The 21,739-nt window shown below is 43.2% G+C and overlaps 2 protein-coding genes and 1 long non-coding RNA gene across 5 annotated transcripts in view; all 3 read right to left on the bottom strand.

Annotated features, from left to right (window-relative positions):
* LOC116503746 (zinc finger protein RFP-like) overlaps positions 1-21,739 on the bottom strand; it is a 73,506-nt gene that overhangs the window by 33,580 nt on the left and 18,187 nt on the right. The gene's annotated exons all lie outside the window — the stretch shown is intronic.
* The window catches only part of LOC116503744 (E3 ubiquitin-protein ligase TRIM11-like), a 30,617-nt gene continuing 13,436 nt past the window's right edge, over positions 4,559-21,739 (bottom strand). The window contains exons 1-7 of one of the 3 annotated variants that reach the window (XM_032210339.1): positions 14,965-15,443; positions 12,428-12,523; positions 11,628-11,858; positions 10,169-10,218; positions 7,966-8,084; positions 7,137-7,169; positions 4,559-5,596 (exon numbers count right to left, since the gene is read on the bottom strand). In XM_032210339.1, coding sequence (XP_032066230.1) covers positions 5,103-5,596; positions 7,137-7,169; positions 7,966-8,084; positions 10,169-10,218; positions 11,628-11,858; positions 12,428-12,523; positions 14,965-15,378 — 1,437 coding nt within the window. In that variant the 5' untranslated portion in view covers positions 15,379-15,443 and the 3' untranslated portion in view covers positions 4,559-5,102. Of the gene's footprint in view, positions 5,597-7,136; positions 7,170-7,965; positions 8,085-10,168; positions 10,219-11,627; positions 11,859-12,427; positions 12,524-14,964; positions 15,444-21,739 lie in introns of those variants that run through there. The other 2 variants (XM_032210340.1, XM_032210338.1) reach the window with 2 other exon arrangements.
* On the bottom strand, positions 19,420-20,242 carry LOC116503753. The gene is made up of 2 exons (XR_004254741.1): positions 19,994-20,242; positions 19,420-19,651 (listed from the first exon to the last, which is right to left on the bottom strand). It is a non-coding gene; the product is annotated as an uncharacterized LOC116503753 (long non-coding RNA).

Below are 21,739 nucleotides of genomic sequence, written 5' to 3'. Positions count from 1 at the left end.
TTAAAGAAGAACTACAGGATTTTAAAAAGGAAAAATTGAGGTGTAGCAGAAATTCACGGGACGGACCACTGATCAGTTATTATTGGCACCATCAGCTCGTCAAAGGGGAGGGAGGAGTTTTTAGCTTCTTCTCCCTCCTTCCCCTCCTCCTCCTCTTCCTCCTCCTCCTCCTCCTTCCCCCGTATTCGTCATCGGACGTTGGCGATTAGGTTGCCGATCCTGTTTTTATCAAAAGATGCAGAACAAAGTGCTGCTTTGTGAAATCTAGGGATAAAATCTTTTTAAAATCTGCGAAGAAGCAAATATTTTTGGGAGGGACCCCCAATCAATTACTGATCCAAGTATCTGCTAAAGGGAAAGCTATTGAAAACACCTGGGGAGAAAGAAACATCCATGGGATGGATTCACCACCAATTATTATCGAGGCAACCAATTGTTAAAGAGGAAAATGCTTTAAAAAAAAATAGGAAGAAGGAATCATTTATGGGATGGAATGGAGTAAAACTTGCATGGGAGAAACTGGGAGAAACCCTTGATAAAACCCCAAAGCCAATGCTGCAATGGATGGGGTGTCTCAGAGATACAGGAGAATGTAGAAATTATAATCCTTTCTCGAACTTCTAATATGAATATCTGGCAGAAGAAGACTTCCCTGGACTGTCCCTTTCCCAGCCAGCCAATCAGGAAATGGATCAGGAGAAGCTTTCAAACTGGGCAAAGTCTGCCTTGTAGAGTATGGAATATGTAGAATGTGGAATGGGAGCATTTGCTGGATGGAAAGTTTGACCAATGATTTCCCTTAAGGCAAAAGATGGATAGAAAGAGCCATTAGTGGTCTCAAGCCAAGCTAGGACAGGGAGATCTGGTGGGTGGAGAACATCTTATAGCCCTTTGTTCAAGTGCTTTTGGGGGAGGTTTCCTTAGTCACAGTGGGCTCCCCAAGGGGACATGGACACTCCCAAGCCCCTTCCTCTATCTTGCCATTTTGGAGATGGCACCTCATTTATGGAATGCCCTCCCCAGAGACCCTCAGTTGGCACCCATAGTGGCCTCATTTTGGCACCAGGTGAAGACCTCTCTGTGTTGGGAGGGAGGAAGAGAAGGAAGGAAGGCACCACTAATATGACTGAGGCTACTGCGGTAGTAACTAAATAGATTTAGGTCCTGGAAACTATAAAGACCTAATTTCCATAACATTCACATCTAAATCTCTTTTTAATATCCCATATTTATGTTGCAGGAAAACCTTCAACCTAGGGAGGTTTAACATTTTATCATCTAGTCTGTTAAATGGAAGTACTATATGACTTAACCCCATCATCTAAAATTTTAAAGTCCGTATTCTAACTTATAAAATCACTAAAAACTCTATTGTTTTTAGAGTTTAAAGTTGTTGCATCCTTCTTTGTGCTAATTGACACTCTGAGGTAACAATTCTGTTCCTAACTATGTGTTCATGCTGGGCTAAAAATAGGATGGTTTTTTATTAGCAGATCAATTCCTCACAATCTACATAAAAGGAATTAAATTCTGTTCAGTTTCATCACCATTGAAAAACACTGTATTTCAACTTAGCCTGGTGATTTATTTACATTTCCTGTTTGGCTCCGTTTATCTGAGGAAAACGATTGACTACAATTATTCAACCTGTAGCTCTAAGTAAAAGAAACTTTAAATCTTCCAGGTAGAAGCCATGACAAACCACCATCATATTGCCAAGTAAATTGCGCGGACATGTTCATATCAGCAGGATTCGAATAATACTCAGCAAAGAAATTTATTTTTTTTCCTACTTCTGCAACCCCTTTCAGTGATTTGTAAGTCGGTCTATGAGAAACTTCATTTTCAAGGAATTATTATTCAAGGAAATATTCTTATTATTATTATACCCCTAAACTCATACGTCCCATTTAGGTCAACAGGTCTTTTCCTCCCTTGCAACCATACTTACAAGCGCAGGTAAACTTATCTGAACTGCATTTGGTTGGCCAACTAAACTAGGTTTGTTTAGAGCTGCTGTGGATTGGCAAAGGCTGTGTGTCAAGTCCTTCAACTTTGCAGGCCTAATTTTCCAAGACAAACTTACTGCCAAACTGCCTCTAAAATTCCCTTCTGCCCTCTCCTTCCCCATAGCTCCACCCACATTTCCTCTTTCCCTACTCCCCCCCCCCAAAGGGGAGGAACCGTCCCATTGCTAGCCAATCCCATTTTCCCTTTGATCCTCACAGGCCCCTCCTTCAAAGGCCCTGCTCCCCCTCAAGCAGGGAGATGTTGCACAGCAGGAAGAACCGCAGGGGGAGTCAACAATGGAAGATCAGTCACTCTCAATTTGGCAAATGTGAAGTCACATAATAAGCATTTTAACATTTCTCATTTTAATGTATATGTATTAAAGTGTCTTATGACAGTGTTTCACACTTATGACCATTGCAGCATCCTCATAATTACTTGAACAAAATTAAGTCGCTTGGCAATTGGCTCGTATTTATGACGCTTGGAGGGTCCCCAAGACATGTGGTCATCCTTTGTGATCTTCTGCCAAGCAAAGTCAATGGGGAAGCCGTATTCACTTAGCAACCATTTGGCTAACTTAACAACTGCAGTGATTCACTTAACAACCATGACAAGAAAGAGCGTCATGGAGGCGCTACCCCCAAAAGGGTCACTGGGGTCCAGGTTCCCCCAGCCCTCTTTTCCAACCCTCCAGGCTCCTTCCCCTGACTCAGTCCATTCCTTGTGGCTCCCACTCCACTCTGCTCCCTTTGCTCAGGCACCTCCAGTTGCCCTGCTCGGCTGGACTCTGCCGTCTTCTCCTTCCAGCCGGTCCCCTCTGGAGTCTCCTCTCAGCAGGCGGATCACACGGTTGGATTGGTCGGCCTTTCTTCCTCTTCCTCCTCTCTGTCACCTGCTTCTCTTGCTGGTCTCTCCTGCAGCTGCCTCTGCTCCTCCATTGATTCCCCTGCCTGCCTCCCTTTCTCTCCATCTCTCTCCTTCCTCCTCCTTTCCTGACACACGTTTCCCTACCTTTCCCCACCCTCCTTTCTCCACTTTTCCTCAACCTGTCCTCTTGAGTGGCTTCCCACTCTCACTTGGTGGGGTGGAGGCCAGGTGAGCCTGGAGGCCCCACTTCCCTTCTCTGCCCCCAAAGAGACTCACCTCTCCCTCTCTCTCTATCCCCTGCTTTCCTCCTCTTTCCTGCCAAAACCTCATTTTCATTCCTTTCTTCCACCATGATTCAGTTAAAATGGGGCAAAGCTCACTTAACAGCTGTCTCACTTGGTAGCAGAAATTTGGGGCTCAATTGTAAGTCCAGGACTACCTGTATTAGGTATGTTCCTTAGGATTCCTCATTTGCTCCTTTGCCAACAGAAACTCCTCAATCTTCAGTTGTTGAGATGCTTTGAGGTGTTCCAGAGATCGGTTCTCAGGATTCAAAGTCACCATATCAGAGTTAGGTTTCCCTCCCCTTATTTATTGTGTTTTTCCTGCTTTTATTATTTTTACAAATAACTCAAGGTGACAAACCAACCCAACACATCTTCGCTTCTCATTTTCCCAACAACCCTCTGAGGTGGGTGGGACTGAGAGAGAATAACACTGTTTTTCCTACTTGCTTTAAGACACTTTGCATTTTATTGAATAACTAAAATTAACTTGAGTAAAAGAAGAAGCCAATCTAGTGTGGTGATTAAGAAATCAAGCTACAAGCCATGAGTTCTAATCCTCCCTTAGGTACAAGGCCAGCTGGGTGACTGGTCCTCACTCTCACTCAGCCCTAGGAAGTGGGCAATGGAAATCCACTCCTGAGTCTTTACCAAGGAAACTGCAGGGAGATCCCTCCAGGTAGCCACCAGGGGCCAACAATTGGAGGCAACCCAAAACTGGCTTCTATATTGAGATGGGCATCAGATCCAGTTTGGTCTAGTGGTTAAGGCACCAGGCTAGGAAGAGGAAGACTCTGAGTTCAAGTCCTGCCTTAGCCATGAAAGCCAGTTGATAACTTTGAGCCAGTCATTCTCAAATAATGTATTTATTTAATAATGTATGTCATTTTTACAATTCTATTAACAATCCTTTTTTACTTTTGGCTTGAGCCAGTTGACACATTTAGGGCACAGAGCGCTCATGTTTTGTATCTTGATAATAGATGGTACGTTTTATTTTTTCGTTTTTTGTGCATCTTCTGTTTCTATGTATTGCACTGAATACATTTATTGGCATAATAGCAATAGCAGTTAGACTTATATACCGCTTCATAGGGCTTTCAGCCCTCTCTAAGCGGTTTACAGAGTCAGCATATTGCCCCCAACAATCCGGGTCCTCATTTTACCCACCTCGGAAGGATGGAAGGCTGAGTCAACCTTGAGCTGGTGAGATTTGAACAGCCGAACTGCAGAACTGCAGTCAGCTGAAGTAGCCTGCAGTGCTGCAATCTAACCACTGCGCCACCTAAGCTCTAAAATTGCAAAAGAAGGAACTACAATCCATGAGACATGTATAAAATTACAACCAGTAGTCTCACTGTTGTAGATAACTTATCTAAGTATAAAAAGACAGAAAAAATACTAGGATTTATTTAAAAACAACAATCCTGTGAAGCTATTAAAGCTTATATTAGGTATAATATTTGCTGAAGCCCTAAAATGGTTTATTGGATTATGATAATTATGTGTCAAAGGGGAGAAGAAAAAAAGGGAAAGATTACAGAATATCCTGAGTTATGGGAACGTACAAAATCATTGATTGAAATTAACGTTAAAGAAACAAACATGATCCATAAATGGGATGGAGATCTGTGACAGACATATAAAATCATGATTAACAGGCTTAGCTCTAAGGTACCTTTAATGCTGAAACACCTGAACACATGATGCTAACGCCTACAAATCTCCTAGGACACCTTGTGTTTTTTTTATCCAGAGAAATAGAAATGATGGTCAGGTTATTCCTTTATAGACTAATTGACTGATCAGGGCGGCATAGAAGAATAAAGGAAGCTGAAGTAGCAAAAAGCTGAGGAATCTCTGTTTTAAAGGCTTTCAGAGACCACCACTTGGCAAATAGGGATTTTTCCAAGGTTTTGCTTATGGTTCTCCCTTCTTTTAGGGGAGCATCAGGCAGGCACCTTCGTACAAACAGAAACAGGGCCGAAGGGTCTCCCCAACCAAGGAAGCATCTGAGAATGTATGGAGCAGAGTTCCTGTGCTGGCATCAAAGAAGCTCACTTGTCCCCCTTCGCAGTTGAGAGAGACGCGGATCCTCTTGGGCTTCTCATCCAAGTACCAATCAAAGTATTCTAATTTAGAGAAGGCCCAGTATCCCCATACGAATTTTCCAAACATCCACCGCCTGGTCTGCTCATCAACATTTGTAAAGTTCAGTGTCTTCTTAATAACCCCTATATCCCATTCTGTTTCATCTCCTACAATTACTTCCCAGAAATGTCTCCCTGTTGAGAACGTCTGACAGCCAAGGACATAAAAATCTGAGAAAATATATTTTCCTTCATCTGGCCTAATTCTTCTGACACTTTTTTGATCTTCGGAGACATCAAAGCCGGCATGATTGGCTGTTTCTGGATCCAGAGTTACATTCACTGTAAGGGGAAAGGAAGGAAGGGGGAAAAAGCAAGAGCTTCAGCTTGAGGCCTAGTTTGTGACTTCACCCCCAAGAGCTTAACCCTACGGCCTCTTGTGTGAATGGGGTTCAGCCTCCAAACATCCCATCCAGGACTGAAAGACTCATTGTTTTTTTAAAGAACACCTAAGCCATTGCCTGGTCAAGAGTCCTCCAACTTCGGCAACTGTAAGATTTGCGGACTTCAACTCCCAGAATTCCCCCGATGGGGCTGCTAGTCTCCAGGTCCCCTCTGCTCCCTTTCCTCCAAGAACTCCGCCACTATCTTTTTCCCACCCTCTGTTAACTTCTGAGCTGTTTGGTACCCCTCTGGCCTTCTTGTTCCATTCACTTAGGTTACTTCCCCATCTTCCAGTCTATCTGACTCCCCTTCAGTTCCCACTAAGCTGCATCCCTTCAACATCCGTTCATTAACTGTACCACTCTTGCCCCTCTGTTCAGTCTTCGTCTCTTGGCTCCACTGGTCAATTCCCCTGGTCTCTAGTCTCCCATGTGACCTCCCCTCTGCTGATTGCCCTCCAGCTCCGCCATGCTGGCTGGAGAACTCTGGGAACTGAAGTCCACCAACCTTACAGTGGCCAAAGGTTGAAGACTCCTGGCCAAGTCCGTCAGACACTTCATAGGGCTCCACCTCTTCCAGCCTCCCTGCACAATTCTCTTTAGCTTCCACCTTGCAGAGGAGATTAATGGGATTGAGAGTGAAGAGTGATTGGCTTTGCCTTCACTGATTTGGTGAGACAGCCAAGGTTGAACAGGGACTCTACCTGGAGCATTAATTCAGAGGATCGGGCAGAACAAGAGGCTGCCATGTTTCAATTCTGAACTGGCAGAATCCAGAGGGAACTTGGGGCACATGATGGGATATGAGGAAGCTCCGTCCTTTTCTCTGCGAGCATCAGGGTGTCACAGGCTTATACAAAAGGGGAGGATCTTGCAAGGGAAACCTCTGCTTTCACCAGTTTGATGGCCCACATGGAAGAGGCAATCCTGATGCTCCAACCTTGCTATTTCCTTGGACTCAGAGGACCTAATTTCTCTGCTCCCAAAGACCTCATCTCTCACCAACTTATAATCAGGCAGTAAAATCAACAAGATGTTATTAGATTGGTAGGAATCCAATATTCCTTTCATATTTTCCCATTTGTTCAGATATTTCATTCTACACCTGAAGATTTACTTCAGTTTTCTAGATGATGTGTAGAATGGAATGGAGAGGAGTAGGAGTAGAACAAAACAGAACAGAACAGCAGCTTTATTTGGCCAAGTGTGATCAGACACACAAGGATTTTGTCTCCTCTGCATTAGCTCATGTTGTACATATGAATGGCAAGTAATTCTTCGAAAATCATAAAATCATTAAAGTTTACTGCATCATCAAAGTCTTTAAGGTACCTATTCCTATATTTTTCTTTTTTGTTCATCTATGATGTTTCTCTTAAAATTACTGGCATCAGAGGTTAAAATAGCAAGCAATTGCAATTGCTACAACTCATATTTACCTTTGTGTAGTTGAAATCCACTTTTCAGAGTATCTGGGGAAGAAAAGGGAGGAATTCAGCATCTCATCACTGGAATTGGAACAACAGAAGGGCCTCCCTCCAGATATCCTGGTTTGCTTTCCTTGGACTCAAATCAGGAAATAAGGAATATGAAAAGCCACAAGCCAAAATGCCATTGTTGGCTATATATATTCCATTAGGTATAAATATATTCTACTATATATTCCGTATACAGGTAGTTCTCAACTATTTGTGTAGTGAAGTTACAGCACCACTGACAAAAGTGATTTATGACCGGTTCTCACACATACGACTGTTGCAGCCTCCCCAGTCACATGATCAAAATTCGGGCACTGGGAACCAGCTTGTATTTACCATGGTTGCAGCATCTCATGGTTCTGGGATTGTCCTCCTCAACCTCCCTGGGGAGCCTCTGACAGGCAAAACCAATGCATGAAGCCAGATTCCTTTATCAAGCATGATTCACTTAACAACCGTGATTTTCGTGATTTTTTTGATGGCAAAAATGTTTCGAAAATGGGGGCACTTGCTTAGCAACTGAAATGTTCAGCTCAACTGAGGTTGTAAGTCAAGAACTACCTGAATATATTCCATTATATATAGAATAAGTAGAAGCTGATTCTGCTTCCCCAGTGATCAGTGCACATAGATTCAGCATGCAAAGAATACAGGTAGTGTCAAAATACAATCATAACTTCACCTCTGATCCTGAAATTGATCCCTCTTTAATCCATGTGACACCAACTGAGAATCTCCCTTGGATGCTCAAAATGTCATCCAGCATAAAACCCTGGCAGGTGTTTATTACCTCTGAATTTTTTCATGACACCTTTCAGAAGCACAGTGATATCACTGTAATCCCAGATTGTCCACTTTGGCTCTAGAAGTAAATCCTGTGGATTCTCACATGTTTCCTTAGCCTGGTACCTGGCAAGACAAAATAACAGAGTTGGAAGGGACCTTGGAGGTCATCTAGTCCAATCCCCTCTCCCCTGCCCAAGCAGGAGACTTCACACCATTTCTGACAGATGACACTCCGGTCTCTTCTTGAAAGCTTCCAGTGATGAAGCTCCCACAACGTCCGAAGGAAAGCTGTCGCAGTGGTTCATTCTCCTCAGTCAGAAAATTTCTCCTTATGTCTAGGTTGAATCTCTCCTTGATCAGTTTCCATCCATTATTCCTTGTCTGGCCTTCAGGTGCTTTGGAAAACAGGTTGAACTCCTTCCTCTCTGTGGCAGCCTCACAAATATTGGAACACGGCGCAGTGGTTAGGGTGCAGTACTGCAGGCCACTTCAGCTGACTGTTATCTGCAGTTTAGTGGTTCTAATCTCACTGGCTCAAGGTTGACTCAGCCTTCCATCCTTCCGAGGTGGGTGAAATGAGGACCCAGACTGTGGGGGCAATAAGCTGACTCTGTAAACCGCTTAGAGAGGGCTGAAAGCCCTATGAAGCGGTATATGAGTCTAACTGCTATTGCTATCCTGTCTCCCCTGCTCCTTCTCTTCCCTAGACCAGCCATGCCCAGTTCCTGTAACCATTAGCAACCTGCCAATAGAAGCTTTCTAAACACCAGATGGTGCTTGAGGATTGGCTTAATGACAGGATCCAGTCTGTGTTGGTCACCAGAGGTTTTCCCTTCTGAGTTTTCAGACTCATGCTGGAGCCCATCTTCAGGGAACCTCTCTCTCCCCCCCACCCCGAATGTGTGCACTGAGCTGTTGTACGATTTATATTTATGTGGTGCCTGGTTGTGTGTAGCTTTTAGTTGTTACATGGGGTGTTGATGGCCAGCTATTAAGTCATTGATTGTTGTTTTCTTGTGTTGCCCCATCCCGGATCCTAAGTACTTGGTAAGCTAGTAGTAAATCAGCACTCCTGTTGACTGATAAGGGCCCCCATTTCCCAGGCTTCAATCATTTCTCTGGCTGTCTATTCAAATATGGGCACCATGATGACTCAGTGGATCCTGACTCCGAACTGCACTCAACCACCTTCATCAAGTTAAACGAGAGATCTAGTAGAAGCAACTAAGATTCAGGTTTGGACTCCCTACTCTTCAAAATTCTTGTGAATATCTTGGCCAAAACAATGGATTATATCTTACCAATGGACTGATGACCGGTGACTAATATGGGTGATGTAAGTAATTAGACGATGGATATAACATTTAAACTGATCTTGATGGATTTTAGTTCTGCATTTAACACAATTCCTCCACGTAGACTAGTGTCTAAACATAAGAACCTTGGGCTTTCTCATTCAATCTGCATTTGGATTATGGATTTTAAGATTAGGCAATCACATCTCCTCCGCCCTAATTCTTAACACTGGTACACTACAGGGTTGTGTGTTGAGTTTACTCTATCCTCTTTAGGTACATGACTGCATTCCCACTAACGCCAGTAATACTATTATTACATTTGCAGATGATACAACAGTTGTGGGATTCATATCTAGAGGGAAGGGGGGGAGATGAGTCTGCCTATTGATATGAGGTGAACCAATTGCTTTCATGGTGTGGAGACAATAATTTGGTCCTTAACACCAATAAGACCAAGGACCTTATAGTGGACTACGGAAGGAATAGTTCAGACATCCAGGCCTTGGATATCAATAGAGACCAAGTGGAACAAGTGGTCAGTTTTAGGTGCTTCAAAACTGGCATGCATTTATGATAGTTGCATTACTTGGAACAACTTACTTCCTACAATGATATTTTGAAAACAATCAAACATCTTTCTCTTGTTGGGAAAGACTCAATAGGTGGATAAAATGGCCAAATTCAATCTAAACATCTGGCTGAGTGTGTGACAGACTATAACAATTCACCATATCAAATATTGCTAATTTTATTGTGTTATCTGAGGAAATGTCTAAAAGGCCCTCAAATACACTACGTTGTCTTTACATCCAAATACTGCTAAATACAAACAGCACTTTCCAAAAGAGAAATACTTCTGGAGGAGCTGCTGATCTCTAAGACTATAAAGAAAAGGGTGGATTTACTTACTTCTTCAAGATGCCTCCAATGTCCTGAAAAATAAAGAGACAAAGCATTTCCTATGCATAAAATTACACTATTACATTCACATAATAAATGAGTGAAACGTCTGGATAATCAGACACTAACAAACATATAAACTACTTTCATTTTTGTCAGTGAAAAAAATCCCATTGCTCTTTTCCCTCCAGATCTTCAACCTCTATTGGGGAGGTATTGTTTTCACTTTTTTGCCTAAGAAAAATTATACCCCGGTTGAATCCAACACAATTACAATATTGGAAAAACAAAATCCCCTGCATTTATGCTTCCAGAATCAAGGCACTTTGGGAACTCCAAGTGGTTATAATACTTTGTAGAAGGTCATCACTGTTGGGTTTCTCCTGTCCCTGGAGATTAAGGGGAGGGGGAGACCCTACAGAGAACACCCACCACCACATCCCCTATTGTGAAGAATGCAGACAGTGACCATGACTTTGAATTCTTGCTTCTCGCGTGGCCTGCTTTTTCTGTATTACATTATGTAGCCCTTAGCCATTACTGGTAGTCCTTGACTAAATAGTTCATTTAGTGACCGTTCCTTTCCATAGAAAGAGCAAAACAGATTTCTAAATGAGGAGTTGAAAAAAAGATTTTGAACTTGGTCGAGTGCAGCCAGAATCCTACATGCAGACATGGAAAGAAATATCAATCTCCACAAGAGAAGAATGGATGGAAAAAGTGATGGAGTTAGGAAAAATGACAAAATTGACTGGTGTAATTAGATATAACCCATTGTTTCTACTTGGAAGCTGCTTCTAAATGTTGTGTTTGAGATTTAAAAAAAATAGATTCTTGATTATCCTTATTAGAATAATCTGTTTTTCTAGACATGGCTAATAATGACTAAATTTGCAAAAATAAAAAGTTGAGGCTGTAATTTTATTTTGTATTATACTGTGCAGAAAAAAAGTTCAGAGACACATTTTTTCCCTTTTTTCTTTATCCTACACTTCTTTCCTATTCTTATCCTTCTCCATTTCCCTATTTTCTCTATTTCCATTTGTACTTTTCACTATTTTAATTTTGACTAAATTTATGAAAAAGGAAAATAAGGAAAGAGTCAAAAAGAGTATTCTGTGGAAGGCACTACAGCAATCTCCCAATACTTGAATGGCTGCCATAGAGAAAAGTCCATCGATTTAGTCTCTGTAGCACCTAAGGGCAGAACAAGAGGCACAGGGTGGAAGCTCATCACAAGGAGATCCAACCTAAAATAAGGAAGAATTTCGCGACAGTGAGAATGATTAATCACTGGAACAGCTTCCCTCCCAGAGTTCTGACTTGGCCATCACTGGAGGCTTCCAATAACAGTTTGGACAACCATGTTTTTGGGATGGTATAAGGACTCCTGCCTTGGGCAAAGGATTGGAGTCCTCCAAGGTCCCTTCAAGCCCCAGGTTTCTATGATCTCCACTTCCTGCCTGACCTGTAAGAGTTTGCTGGCTGGCTGCTGAAGCTTCTCTTCTATCTCCTGGATGAGATGGTCAAGAGAGCAGAGTTCCTCCATGTGCTTGGCGAAACCCTCCTCCTTTCTTGCCATAATATCCTTCTCCGTTTCTTCCATTCTAGTCAATAGAAGCTTCTCCTGTCCTTCTAACCAGAGTTGTAGCTCTCTGAATTCAGCCACTACATTTTCTCTCTCTTTTTTGATGAGTTCCTAGAACAAGAAAGAAAAAAAAGCAAAGGCAAATTTTTATTTTAATTATTTTACTTAATTATTTTTATTGTTATAATAACAAAATGGATTCCTTGAAGAATCCAGGTGGGATAATTTCCTAAGGAGAAAAAAAAACCTTTTCGATATTAAAAAAACACAGGGGGGGGGAGGTTTCTAAAAAGAAAGAAAAAAGGCTTAAATGATCCCTCATGAAACTTTTCTTGGCAATCAGGAATTTTCAAAAAGGGGACAGAAAAATATTTGACTTCACAATGTTTTCCACAAGATGAAATATGGTTTTCATTAATTTATTAAGCAAGCCAAACCCATTGCATAAAACACAACTCATGGGATAGGTGCACTTAAACCCAACTGTGACTCATTCAGGCAATGGGGACATATAAGTCCCCAGGTTAAGAACAAGTTCTCTGCCCTAACACCGTCTTTATCTTGAATTTTCTTTAAGTCAGAACTTTTATTAAAACACAGGCTGCCTGTTATTAAAGGTGGCGGATGGGCTTCTCCTTCCTATTAGCTCAGAAGCTCCTCACCTTCTGATCAATACTTACAAGCATCTCCTGCACTTTTTCCTCTGTGTCTCTTTTGTATGTAGCTATTCTTTCTTTCTGCTCCTTCCGAGCCTTCAGGCAATCCTCCACCTTCCTCTGGAGAGAAAATAAAAGGTTTAAGTTTCTTTTGCACAAAGAATTACATCGGAGGGAAGACCCAATTAAAAGATATATGTAACCGTCATAAATACATGGCCGTTGGCAAGTGTCCATATTTTGATCCTGTGGCCACAGGGATGCTCCAATGACCATGACTGTGAAAAAGGATTGTAAGTGGCTTTTCCCATTGCCGTTGTAACTTGGAACAATCACCAAATGAAAGGTTCTATGTCGAGGAATATTTGTAATGGTGACGTCTGGTGAAAAGATGGCCAACAGACAACACGGCTGGGGAAGGACACCCGAAGGGTTTCCCCCTGGACTGTAGCTCTTTCAGGTGCCAACAGAAGGAATCGACATTCTTATAGGACTCTCCTGGCTTAGGAAAAGTCCTAGAATTATTCCCCCAAATCCTCTGATACAGCAAAGGTCTGTAAGTAGCTTTAGGAGCTGTGCTTCAAAGCAGCCCCTGTGCTGAAAGCTGAGGGACTGGGTTGTGGAAGAAGCAGCAATTTTGGAATTTATTTTTCAAAGGGACAGTGCTTTGACTTTCATTTCTCAATCATTTTTAAGGACTATTAATCTTTACTAAGCTAAAAGAGATTTTAAAAAAGAGCTATTAGAAAGTTTTGATTTTAGAAATGTTTATAAAGAAATGTTTAGTGCAGGGGTAGTCAACCTTTTTATACCTACTGCCCACTTTTTTATCTCTGTTAGTAGTAAAATTTTCTGACCGCCCACCGGTTCAACAGTAATGGTGATTTATAAAGTAGGGAAGGAACTTTACTTTATAAAATTTATAAAGCAGAGTTACAGCAAACCCCTTCCGCCCACCATGAAAGCTGGACCATAATGTTCCGGCCCACCCCCGTGTCTGTAGCCCCCATCCCCCCCCCCCCCGTAGCCGCTGCTCTCTCCAGCAGGCCATTTAAATCAAGCATTCTAGGACTGGGGGTGGGCCTGGGCCCCCTAACACTTCTGCAGAGCACTCAGTGGAGGAGGCGCCAGGTTGTAGTCCCAGTCCTTTCACACATACACCTCCATTTACTCAAACAGTCCCCACTTAGCAGTTAAAAACACAAAATACAATAATAATAGGTTAATAAAAAGTGGGATCATTCACTCAGTCACACACATAACCCATGCACTCCCCATACAAGTTAAACATTGTGCAACTGTGCAAAGTTCGTACAAGGCTTGTACTGATACGAGAGAGGAAGTCTTAATGTTCTTAATCTTTTCCTCTGCAAAGTCCAGCAGAGAGGGCAGGGTCCAAAAGCCTGAAGTGATTGGAAAATTAATGTCGGTTGGAGGGGGGTGCAAGGCGAGCTCCCTGCCCACGTCCTCTTCGTCCCCTGCTTTCTCCTTCTGCAAAGATTAAGGCGCAGAGTAGAATGCGGGGTAATAAACCGGAATCTCAGCAAGGCCGGAAGTAGATTCGAAAATCCCAGCTCACTCCAAAATGGTGGTCCGGAGGACGAAGGCAGGGGAGGGGATGGTCGGAAAGCAAAGTGGCCGTAGATAGCAGCGGCAACAACAGCAAGAGCCGAATTATTATATACTAATTATATACTAATGTGTAAAAGTAAAAATCTGAGGCTGGATTGTTATCTTGTACTGTACTGTGCTAAAAAGAGTTGGAAGTCAACACTTTCTTTCTTCCCTTGTACCTCAAGCTTTCTTCCCCCCCCCCTTAATTTCCCATTTTTATTTTTCTTTGTATTTTATACATTGATAAAACAATAAAAGCCATGAAGTAAAGGAATACTTGTAATGGCAGCAAAGTGAGCTGCCTGAGTCTCCTGGTCGCAGCCATCCCAGAAGCAACAGGTTAGGCACCGAGAAACCAAAATTTGGGCTGACATGGCTTTGGCCTAATCCAGCAGGAGAGTTTTGGGGGATCTGCACTCAAGACTTTGGAGGGGTCTATGATGATCCTCCCCTACAGCAAATGTAGAAAAGTGTCATGGGAAAGAATGCCCAGTAGTGTCTCCTTCTCCACCTGATCTCCAAACTGCAGCTGGTTAATCCTCTTGCTGAGATTTAAATTGGATCTTCCTTGTTTTTCCTTAGAAAAAGGGAGCTGGCAAAGGGAGCCTATTTCTCTCTACAGGAAACTTCCACTGCTAAGCAAGACAGTTAAGTGAAGTTTTGTCTCATTTTCCAAACTTTCTTCCCACTGTTGTTAAGTGAATCAGTGCAGTTGTTAAATTAGTCACACAGCTGTTAAACGAATCTGGCTTCCCCATTGGCTTTGCTGATCAAGTGGTCACAAATGGACGTGAAAGTTGCCAAGCATCTGAATGCTGAACAGGGATGTCAACCTGTTTTTAAACAATTGCAGGGAGGGAGATAAGGGGTGGGATAAAGCAGGAAAAAGACTGCGAGGGCTGCCACTGGACGCCCCTCCGCAGCGATTCCTCCTGGCTGACTCCTACCTGGTATTCCGGGAAAGCCGCCTCCGCAGGGATCACCGAGTGGCCCCTGTGCTCTTTGGATCGGTCGCAGACCACGCAGATGAGGGTCTCGTGGTCCTTACAAAAGAGCTTGAGGGGCTCCCGGTGCTTCGGGCAGAAGCTCCCACCTTCCTCCCCCGGATGGCCGCCGAATCGCCCGGCTATTTCAGCCATCCGCTCCAGCTGCCTGTTGGAGAGGACGCTGCAGGGGACGAAGGTCTGTCTGCACTGGGGGCAGGAAGCCTCCGATTCCGACGACCCCCAACAGCGGGTCAGGCAGACCCGGCAGAAGTTGTGGCCGCACCGCGGGATGAGCACAGGGTCCTGGAAAAAGTCCAGGCAAATGGGGCAGGTGGCTTCTTCCACCAAATCCTGCATAGGGCCTTCGGCCGCCATCGCCGCCGCCTCCGCCGGGATAAGGAAAGAGAAAATTAAGTTTCATTTCTTTTGCTGCAAATCAGGTGACCGCCTGTGGGATCCGCCCAGTTGGGAAACCGAAGTGAATTGTTGTTGCTCTTGCGATCGATCAGCTTCGCTGGCTTTTTAAAGGAAACAAAAAGTATTTTTTTAAATAGAACAAGCAGGAAAGAAACTAATACTCACGGGACGGACCCCCGACCAATTCTTATTGGCCCAACCAGCTCGTTAAAGGGGAAATTGTTTTAAAAACTGGGGAGAAGCAAATATTCTTGGGACGGACGTCATTTAGAATAGAACAGAATAGAATTCTTTATTGGCCAAGTGTGATTGGACACACAAGGATTTTGTCTTTGGTGCAGATACTCTCAGTGTACATAACAGACAAGATACATTCGTCAAGAATCGTAAGGTAGAGCACTTAATGATAGTCACAGGGTACAAATGAGCAATCAGGAAACAATATCAATATAAATCGTAAGGATACAAGCAACAAAGTTTCAGTCCTGCAGTCGTAAGTGGGAGGAGATGGGTGATAGGAACGATAGCAATAGTAACGCAGCCTTAGTGAAGGGTTTGACAGTGGTAAGGGAATTATTTCTTTACAGAGTAATGGCATTGGGGAAATAACTGTTCTTGTGTCTAGTTGTCAGTGTGCAGTGCTCTATACCGTCATTTTGAGTGTAGGAGTTGAAACAATTTATGTCCAGGATCAGTGTTCCCTCTAAGGTGCGCGCATGCGCGGACGCGCACATAATATGGAAACACCGCGCAACAGTTTCCAAGTGCCCTGCATGATCCTGTTAGATGAGACGCCACTCTCCGCTCCCGGCACTAACTTTTGCACTCCTGGGCTTTCTTTGCATAAGGGTTGAAGTCCCTGCCGATTCTGCTCCAAGCTGCGGAACATCCGGCCGATTTATGTCACAGACGTTATACGTCTCCACTCTCGGGGCGGAGGCAGGGAAAGTTTTGCTGTGGTTGGTTGTGCAGCCGGACTTAGGTGGTGGGGGAGATAAAGAGGGCGTCTTCCGCCCTCTCTTGCTCACACTTGCCGGTTCCCAGGACAATCTCGAGCCAGCAGGGAACGAGCGACGGCTGTTGGCTCCCATTCGGATTGGATTGCACCCACCCCCTCCTGGCAGAGGCTTCACTTGACTGAAGTGGGGAAGCTCATTAACCGGCCGCTTTGGGGGGTTCCGGCTGGCTTTCGGGGCACAGTGGTATGGGGCACCGGGCAGAGATAGCGCCTCTTTTCCTGTTCCTCTTGGTGTTGGCGGGTGAATCTTGGGGAGGGAGGAGGAAAAGTGGCTGCAGAAAGGGATAATGAACTGAGGCGGAGGGGGAGATTTTCGTGGGTGTGAGATCATGCTTTTTGCAAGACACAGGGTGACATCTGGAGCCCTCAATAAAGTAGTAAACAATAAACAGCCCCTGCCCCCTCCCTCCTTAGCAATGAATTAAAAACATTTATCTTGAGTTTTCACATTTCAGTAAAACGGAAAAAAAATGGGTATTTGCAACGGCTCCTTTAAGAGGTTAGTGCATGTAATTATTGTGAACTTTCCAGTTGAAAGATTTTTAGGAGAGGGGGAGGGAATGTTATCTTTTTTGTTCCTGCTGTGTTTTGGGGAATGTCTCCCCCAGTATGAAATACTCAGTTTTTGCACACAACATGCAAAATACTAATTACTATCAATTACTTAAATGTCTTTAAAAAGCATAATCACTTACCCTATTTATTTGCCAAATGCAAATAGTTGCAAGATATACTGAGTGTCAAGAAAAATATTGAAATTAGGAGATACAAGCAACAATAATAGCTTTAAAATAATTGGTCATCCTCTGCTGAACCTAGCAGATATAAATATGAACTGTTATTCATAAATACTAGGAAAATGTCCCTTCATGAAAAATTACTTTTTCAGTTAACTCTGCCTGGCATTAGTTGGGGGAACAGAAATATTAGTTGGCCAATTCTAAAAGAGATCACCACAAAGAACTTAAAAGATTTTTAAGAGAGCTGGGTTTTTCATTTATATTATATGTATGAACAGAATTAACACAAATTGCAGATACCAATCAAAAATAAAGAAAAAAAGGATGAAATAATGCTCATTTTTAAAAACTCAATGAAAATAAAAACAATATACCAAGAATGTGGCATACTGGTTGTGATTTGATCTCTTCGGGGGATCCCGGGGATCCCCTATACAAGTATTTTAATATTGCAGACCGGCAGTATTATAAGTCATACTGATATTATAGAACACTTTAATTAAGCGGGTCCCTTGAATAAACATAACTTTGAGTTTCAAATAATACTGATTTCGTTGTTGTCTTAGGTGACATCTGTGAAAAACATTCAGGTGCTCAGGCATGAAAATGTACCGCTCAAACACTATACTTTTCCGCTCACACTGAAAAAAAATTAGAGGGAACATTGTCCAGGATGTGAGGGGTCTGTAAATATTTTCACATGCCTCTTTTTCACCCGTGCAATATACAGGTCCTCAGTGGAAGGCAGGTTGGCCATAATTGTTTTTCCTGCAGTTCTTGTGACTTATGGACTTCAACTCCCAGAATTCCTGAGCCAGCATCACTGGATATATACAGATGATTGTAGTGTGATGAATAATTGTAACACATCTACAGTATGATTCCATTACTTATGGATTGATGACTTGAGGGGAATTGAATGGGTGGATAACATCTTATAGGGCTTTTGGGGTAGGCTTTCTAAGTCACAATGGGGTCCCCGTAGGGACATGGACACTCCCCTATCCCCTCCTTTATCTTTCCTTTTCAGTGGTGGCACCTTGTTTATGGAATGCCCTCCCCAGAGATGGCACCCACACTGGCATTATTTTGGCACCAGGTGAAGATTTTTCTACGTTGGAAGGAAGGAAGGAAGGAAACCTTGGAAGAAAAATCCATCTGGTTCAGTTCCAAGCTAGAAGAAAGACGCTAGAAGAAATAACATGGAGGCTGATTGGAAAGAGAGTCCATTTATTGATGAAGCAGAACCAGCAGCAGCATGTGGTTCTGGGACAGCTAACCAAATGGCTAAATGCGTAGGTGGATCTTTATAGTTTCTGTAACTTTGAAGTTTGGGATTTGTACAATATGGGCTTTGTGTTCTGAAAGGGTGTTGAACGGTAATTCTTCTTGTGGCTGATGGTTATGTCCTGTGTTAGATTTTTGGGTGAGGGGCTGCTTGCTCTAATCCTATCACTCTGGTTTTGTTAGCTGTCAAAATTGCTGTAAGGGATTTTGAAATATCCTGCCTTGAGTGGACTTCTGCTGCCAGCATTTGCTTTGCTTATGAATGGAGCCATCTAGTTACCTGGCTTCCTCTTTCAATAAGCTCGTTATCTCCTTAAGTGCTGGCATCTGCTGAGGACTATTCAGAAACACTGGGGGCTGTTTCCTGCCTCAAAGAACATGTTTTTTCCATGTCTCCTTTGGGGAAATATAATATTTTGCCTCTATTAATATTCCCCAAAGTATTTCATTTTTCTAGAGGGAGGGAAAGAGACACAGAGGCAGAATCCAAGTCAACATAGGACTCCAGAAACCTCAGCCAAGCCACCAGTCCCTTTTCTGTGACAAATAGAATCTGTTAAAAATAAGATGTTTAATTTCCTCACTGGTGAATATAAACCAGAAAGGGGTTGGGGTTGGGGATAGTACTGTTTATGCAGCCTAGAACTGTGTTGGATTTTTTGGCAGCTGCTGCACACTGCTGGCTCATATTTAAATGTTTGTCCACTAGGACTCCAAGATCCCTCTCACAGTTACTACTATTGAGCAAGGCACCACCTGTACTGTACCTGTGCATTTCGTTTGTCTTGCCTAAATGTAGAACCTTACTCTTTTTCACCACTGAATTTCATTTTGTTAGATAGTGCCCAATGTTCAAGTTTGTAAGGACCCTTTTGTATCTCAAGCCTATACTCAAGTTACTTTTGGTTATTCAATAAAAGGTAGAGTTGATTAAAGCAATGAGGAAAAACATTGTTATTCTCAAATAATGTATTTATTTAATAATGTATTTCATTTTTAATCATTCTATTAACAATCCTTTTTTACTTTTGGCTTGAGCCAGGGGACACATTTAGGGCACAGAGCACTTACATTTGCTATCTTGATAACAGATGGTATGTTTTATTTTTTTCTGTTTTCTGTAGATCTTCAGTTTCTATGTATTGCAACGGGCCATTTTTGGGAGGTCTGCAGAGTGCAAAATTTCCTTGGCAATCAGGGATTCCCAAAGGAGGAGAGAGAGAAATGTTTCAGTTCACAATTTTTTCAATAAGATGAAATACGGTTTGCATTAATTTAGTAATCAAGCCAAACCCATTGCATTATACACGGCTCATGGGACAGGTGCACTTAACCCAACTGTGACTAATTCAGGCAATGGTGACATCTCAGTCCCCAGATTAAGGCCAAGTTCTCTGCCCTAACACAGTCTTTATCTTGAATTTCCTTCAACTTGTACTTACAAAGAGGCTGCCTATTATTAAACATAGCAGACGGTGTTCTCCTTCCTATTAGCTCAGAAGCTCCCCACTGTTGGATCCATACTTACAAGCCTCTCCTGCACTTTTTCCTCTGTGTCTCTTTTTTATGTAGCTATTTTTTCTTTCTGCTTCATCCAAGCCTTCAGGCAATTCCCAATCTTGATCTGAAGAGAAAATACAGGTTTTGAGTTAGTTTTCCTAAAGAATTACATCAGAGAGAAGACCTAGATAGAAGATATATTCCAGTGATGATGAGCCTTTTAGACTCCGGCTGCCCAAAATGCGTCTGCGCACATGCCCAAACTGAAAGGTGCGTGTGAACATGTGATTGCATGGAGATGCACTAATGTGTGCATGCACGGACGTGTGCACATGTGCAGCAGATACCGGAAGGCCAGCAAGAGGCGGGGCATCCCAACAGCGACAGCGTGGCAAGAGGGAAGATCTTTTTCTTTTATGACCTTCTCTTTCGTCCTTTGCAGGGAAACAGAAGCTCACAAAAGAAACGCCATGGAGATCTGACCTGGGGTGCTGGTGCTCATTCCAGCAGAGGGGGCTCCACCTACCACATCTGGCAGTCCTGCCATAGGTTTGGCATCATGGATATATTCAGTCCTCATAAATGCATGACAATTGGCAAACACCCAAATTTTGATCATGTGACCACGGAATGCTGCAATGATCACAAGGGTGAAAACAGTCATAAGTCACTTTTTTCAATGCTGTGGTAACTTTGAACAGTGGCTAAACAAATGGTTGTAAGTGGAGGACTATGATAAATCTGTCTTCATAAAGTTTGTAGCCACAAAGGATAAAGCAGGAAGTGAAGATGTCAGGCTGGAATTGGAGAAGGTTGTTAAAGGAATGGCCCAGGCAGAAAGTTGAACAGACTGTAATAAGACCAGTAATGAATAATGGGACACTACTAGCCAGCAACAAGAAAATTACAGGTAAGTTAGAAGGACTCAGGTTAGAGGGATGCTAAGGCACATATAGACATAAACTTTGGTAACTTCTAACTTATTATAATAATAAAACGCACAGCATTTTTGATAAGAAAGCTAATTAGCACTAAATATGCTATGTATGAAGGAGGAGGGTAAAGTGGGCCAGAAGAAGAGATCAAAAGAAACACCTGTTAAGGAACCAATGAGTGATTCTTAGGGTGTTAACTTCCTTGATTTTAAGTGTATAAAATTTGTATTTGTATTTGGCTGGGGGGGGGGGTCTTTGCTCCTGTAGCTGGTGAGACTCTTTTGAAGTACTTCAAGAAAAGTCCCTTCCACCACCACACCAGTCTCGATCCCATTGGCATCTGCACCAGGCTAAACCAAATTTGACAACAGAGAAAGCAAGTAAAGTGATCTAAGGATTTCTAGGAAGACCAAGGATCTGGACGCCCCTCCGCAGAGATTCCTTCTGGCTGACTCCTACTTTGTATTCCGGGAAAGCCTCCTCCGCAGGGATCACCGAGTGGCCCCTGTGATCTTTGGATCGGTCGCAGACAACGCAGATGAGGGTCTCGTGGTCCTTACAAAAGAGCTTGAGGGGCTCCCGGTGCTTCGGGCAGAAATTCCCACCTTCCTCCTCCGGATGGCCGCCGCATCGCCTGGCCACTTCCGCGCCAGCTGCCGGTTAGCGAAGACACTTCGGGGCGCGAAGGTCTGTCTCCACTGGGGGCAGGAAGCCTCCGATTCTGACGCCCCACAACCGAGAGTCAGGCAGCCCCGGCAGAAGTTGTGGCCGCACTCCGGGATGAGCACGGGGTCCTTGAAGAAGTCCAGGCAAATGGAGCAGGTGGCTTCTTCCAGCAA

This window comes from Thamnophis elegans, chromosome 2 (assembly GCF_009769535.1).
Source record: "Thamnophis elegans isolate rThaEle1 chromosome 2, rThaEle1.pri, whole genome shotgun sequence".
In the NCBI taxonomy this organism is placed as follows: domain Eukaryota; kingdom Metazoa; phylum Chordata; class Lepidosauria; order Squamata; family Colubridae; genus Thamnophis; species Thamnophis elegans.
The sequence above is the reverse complement of the archived record's forward strand: the minus strand, read 5'-3'. Positions and strand labels throughout refer to the sequence as shown.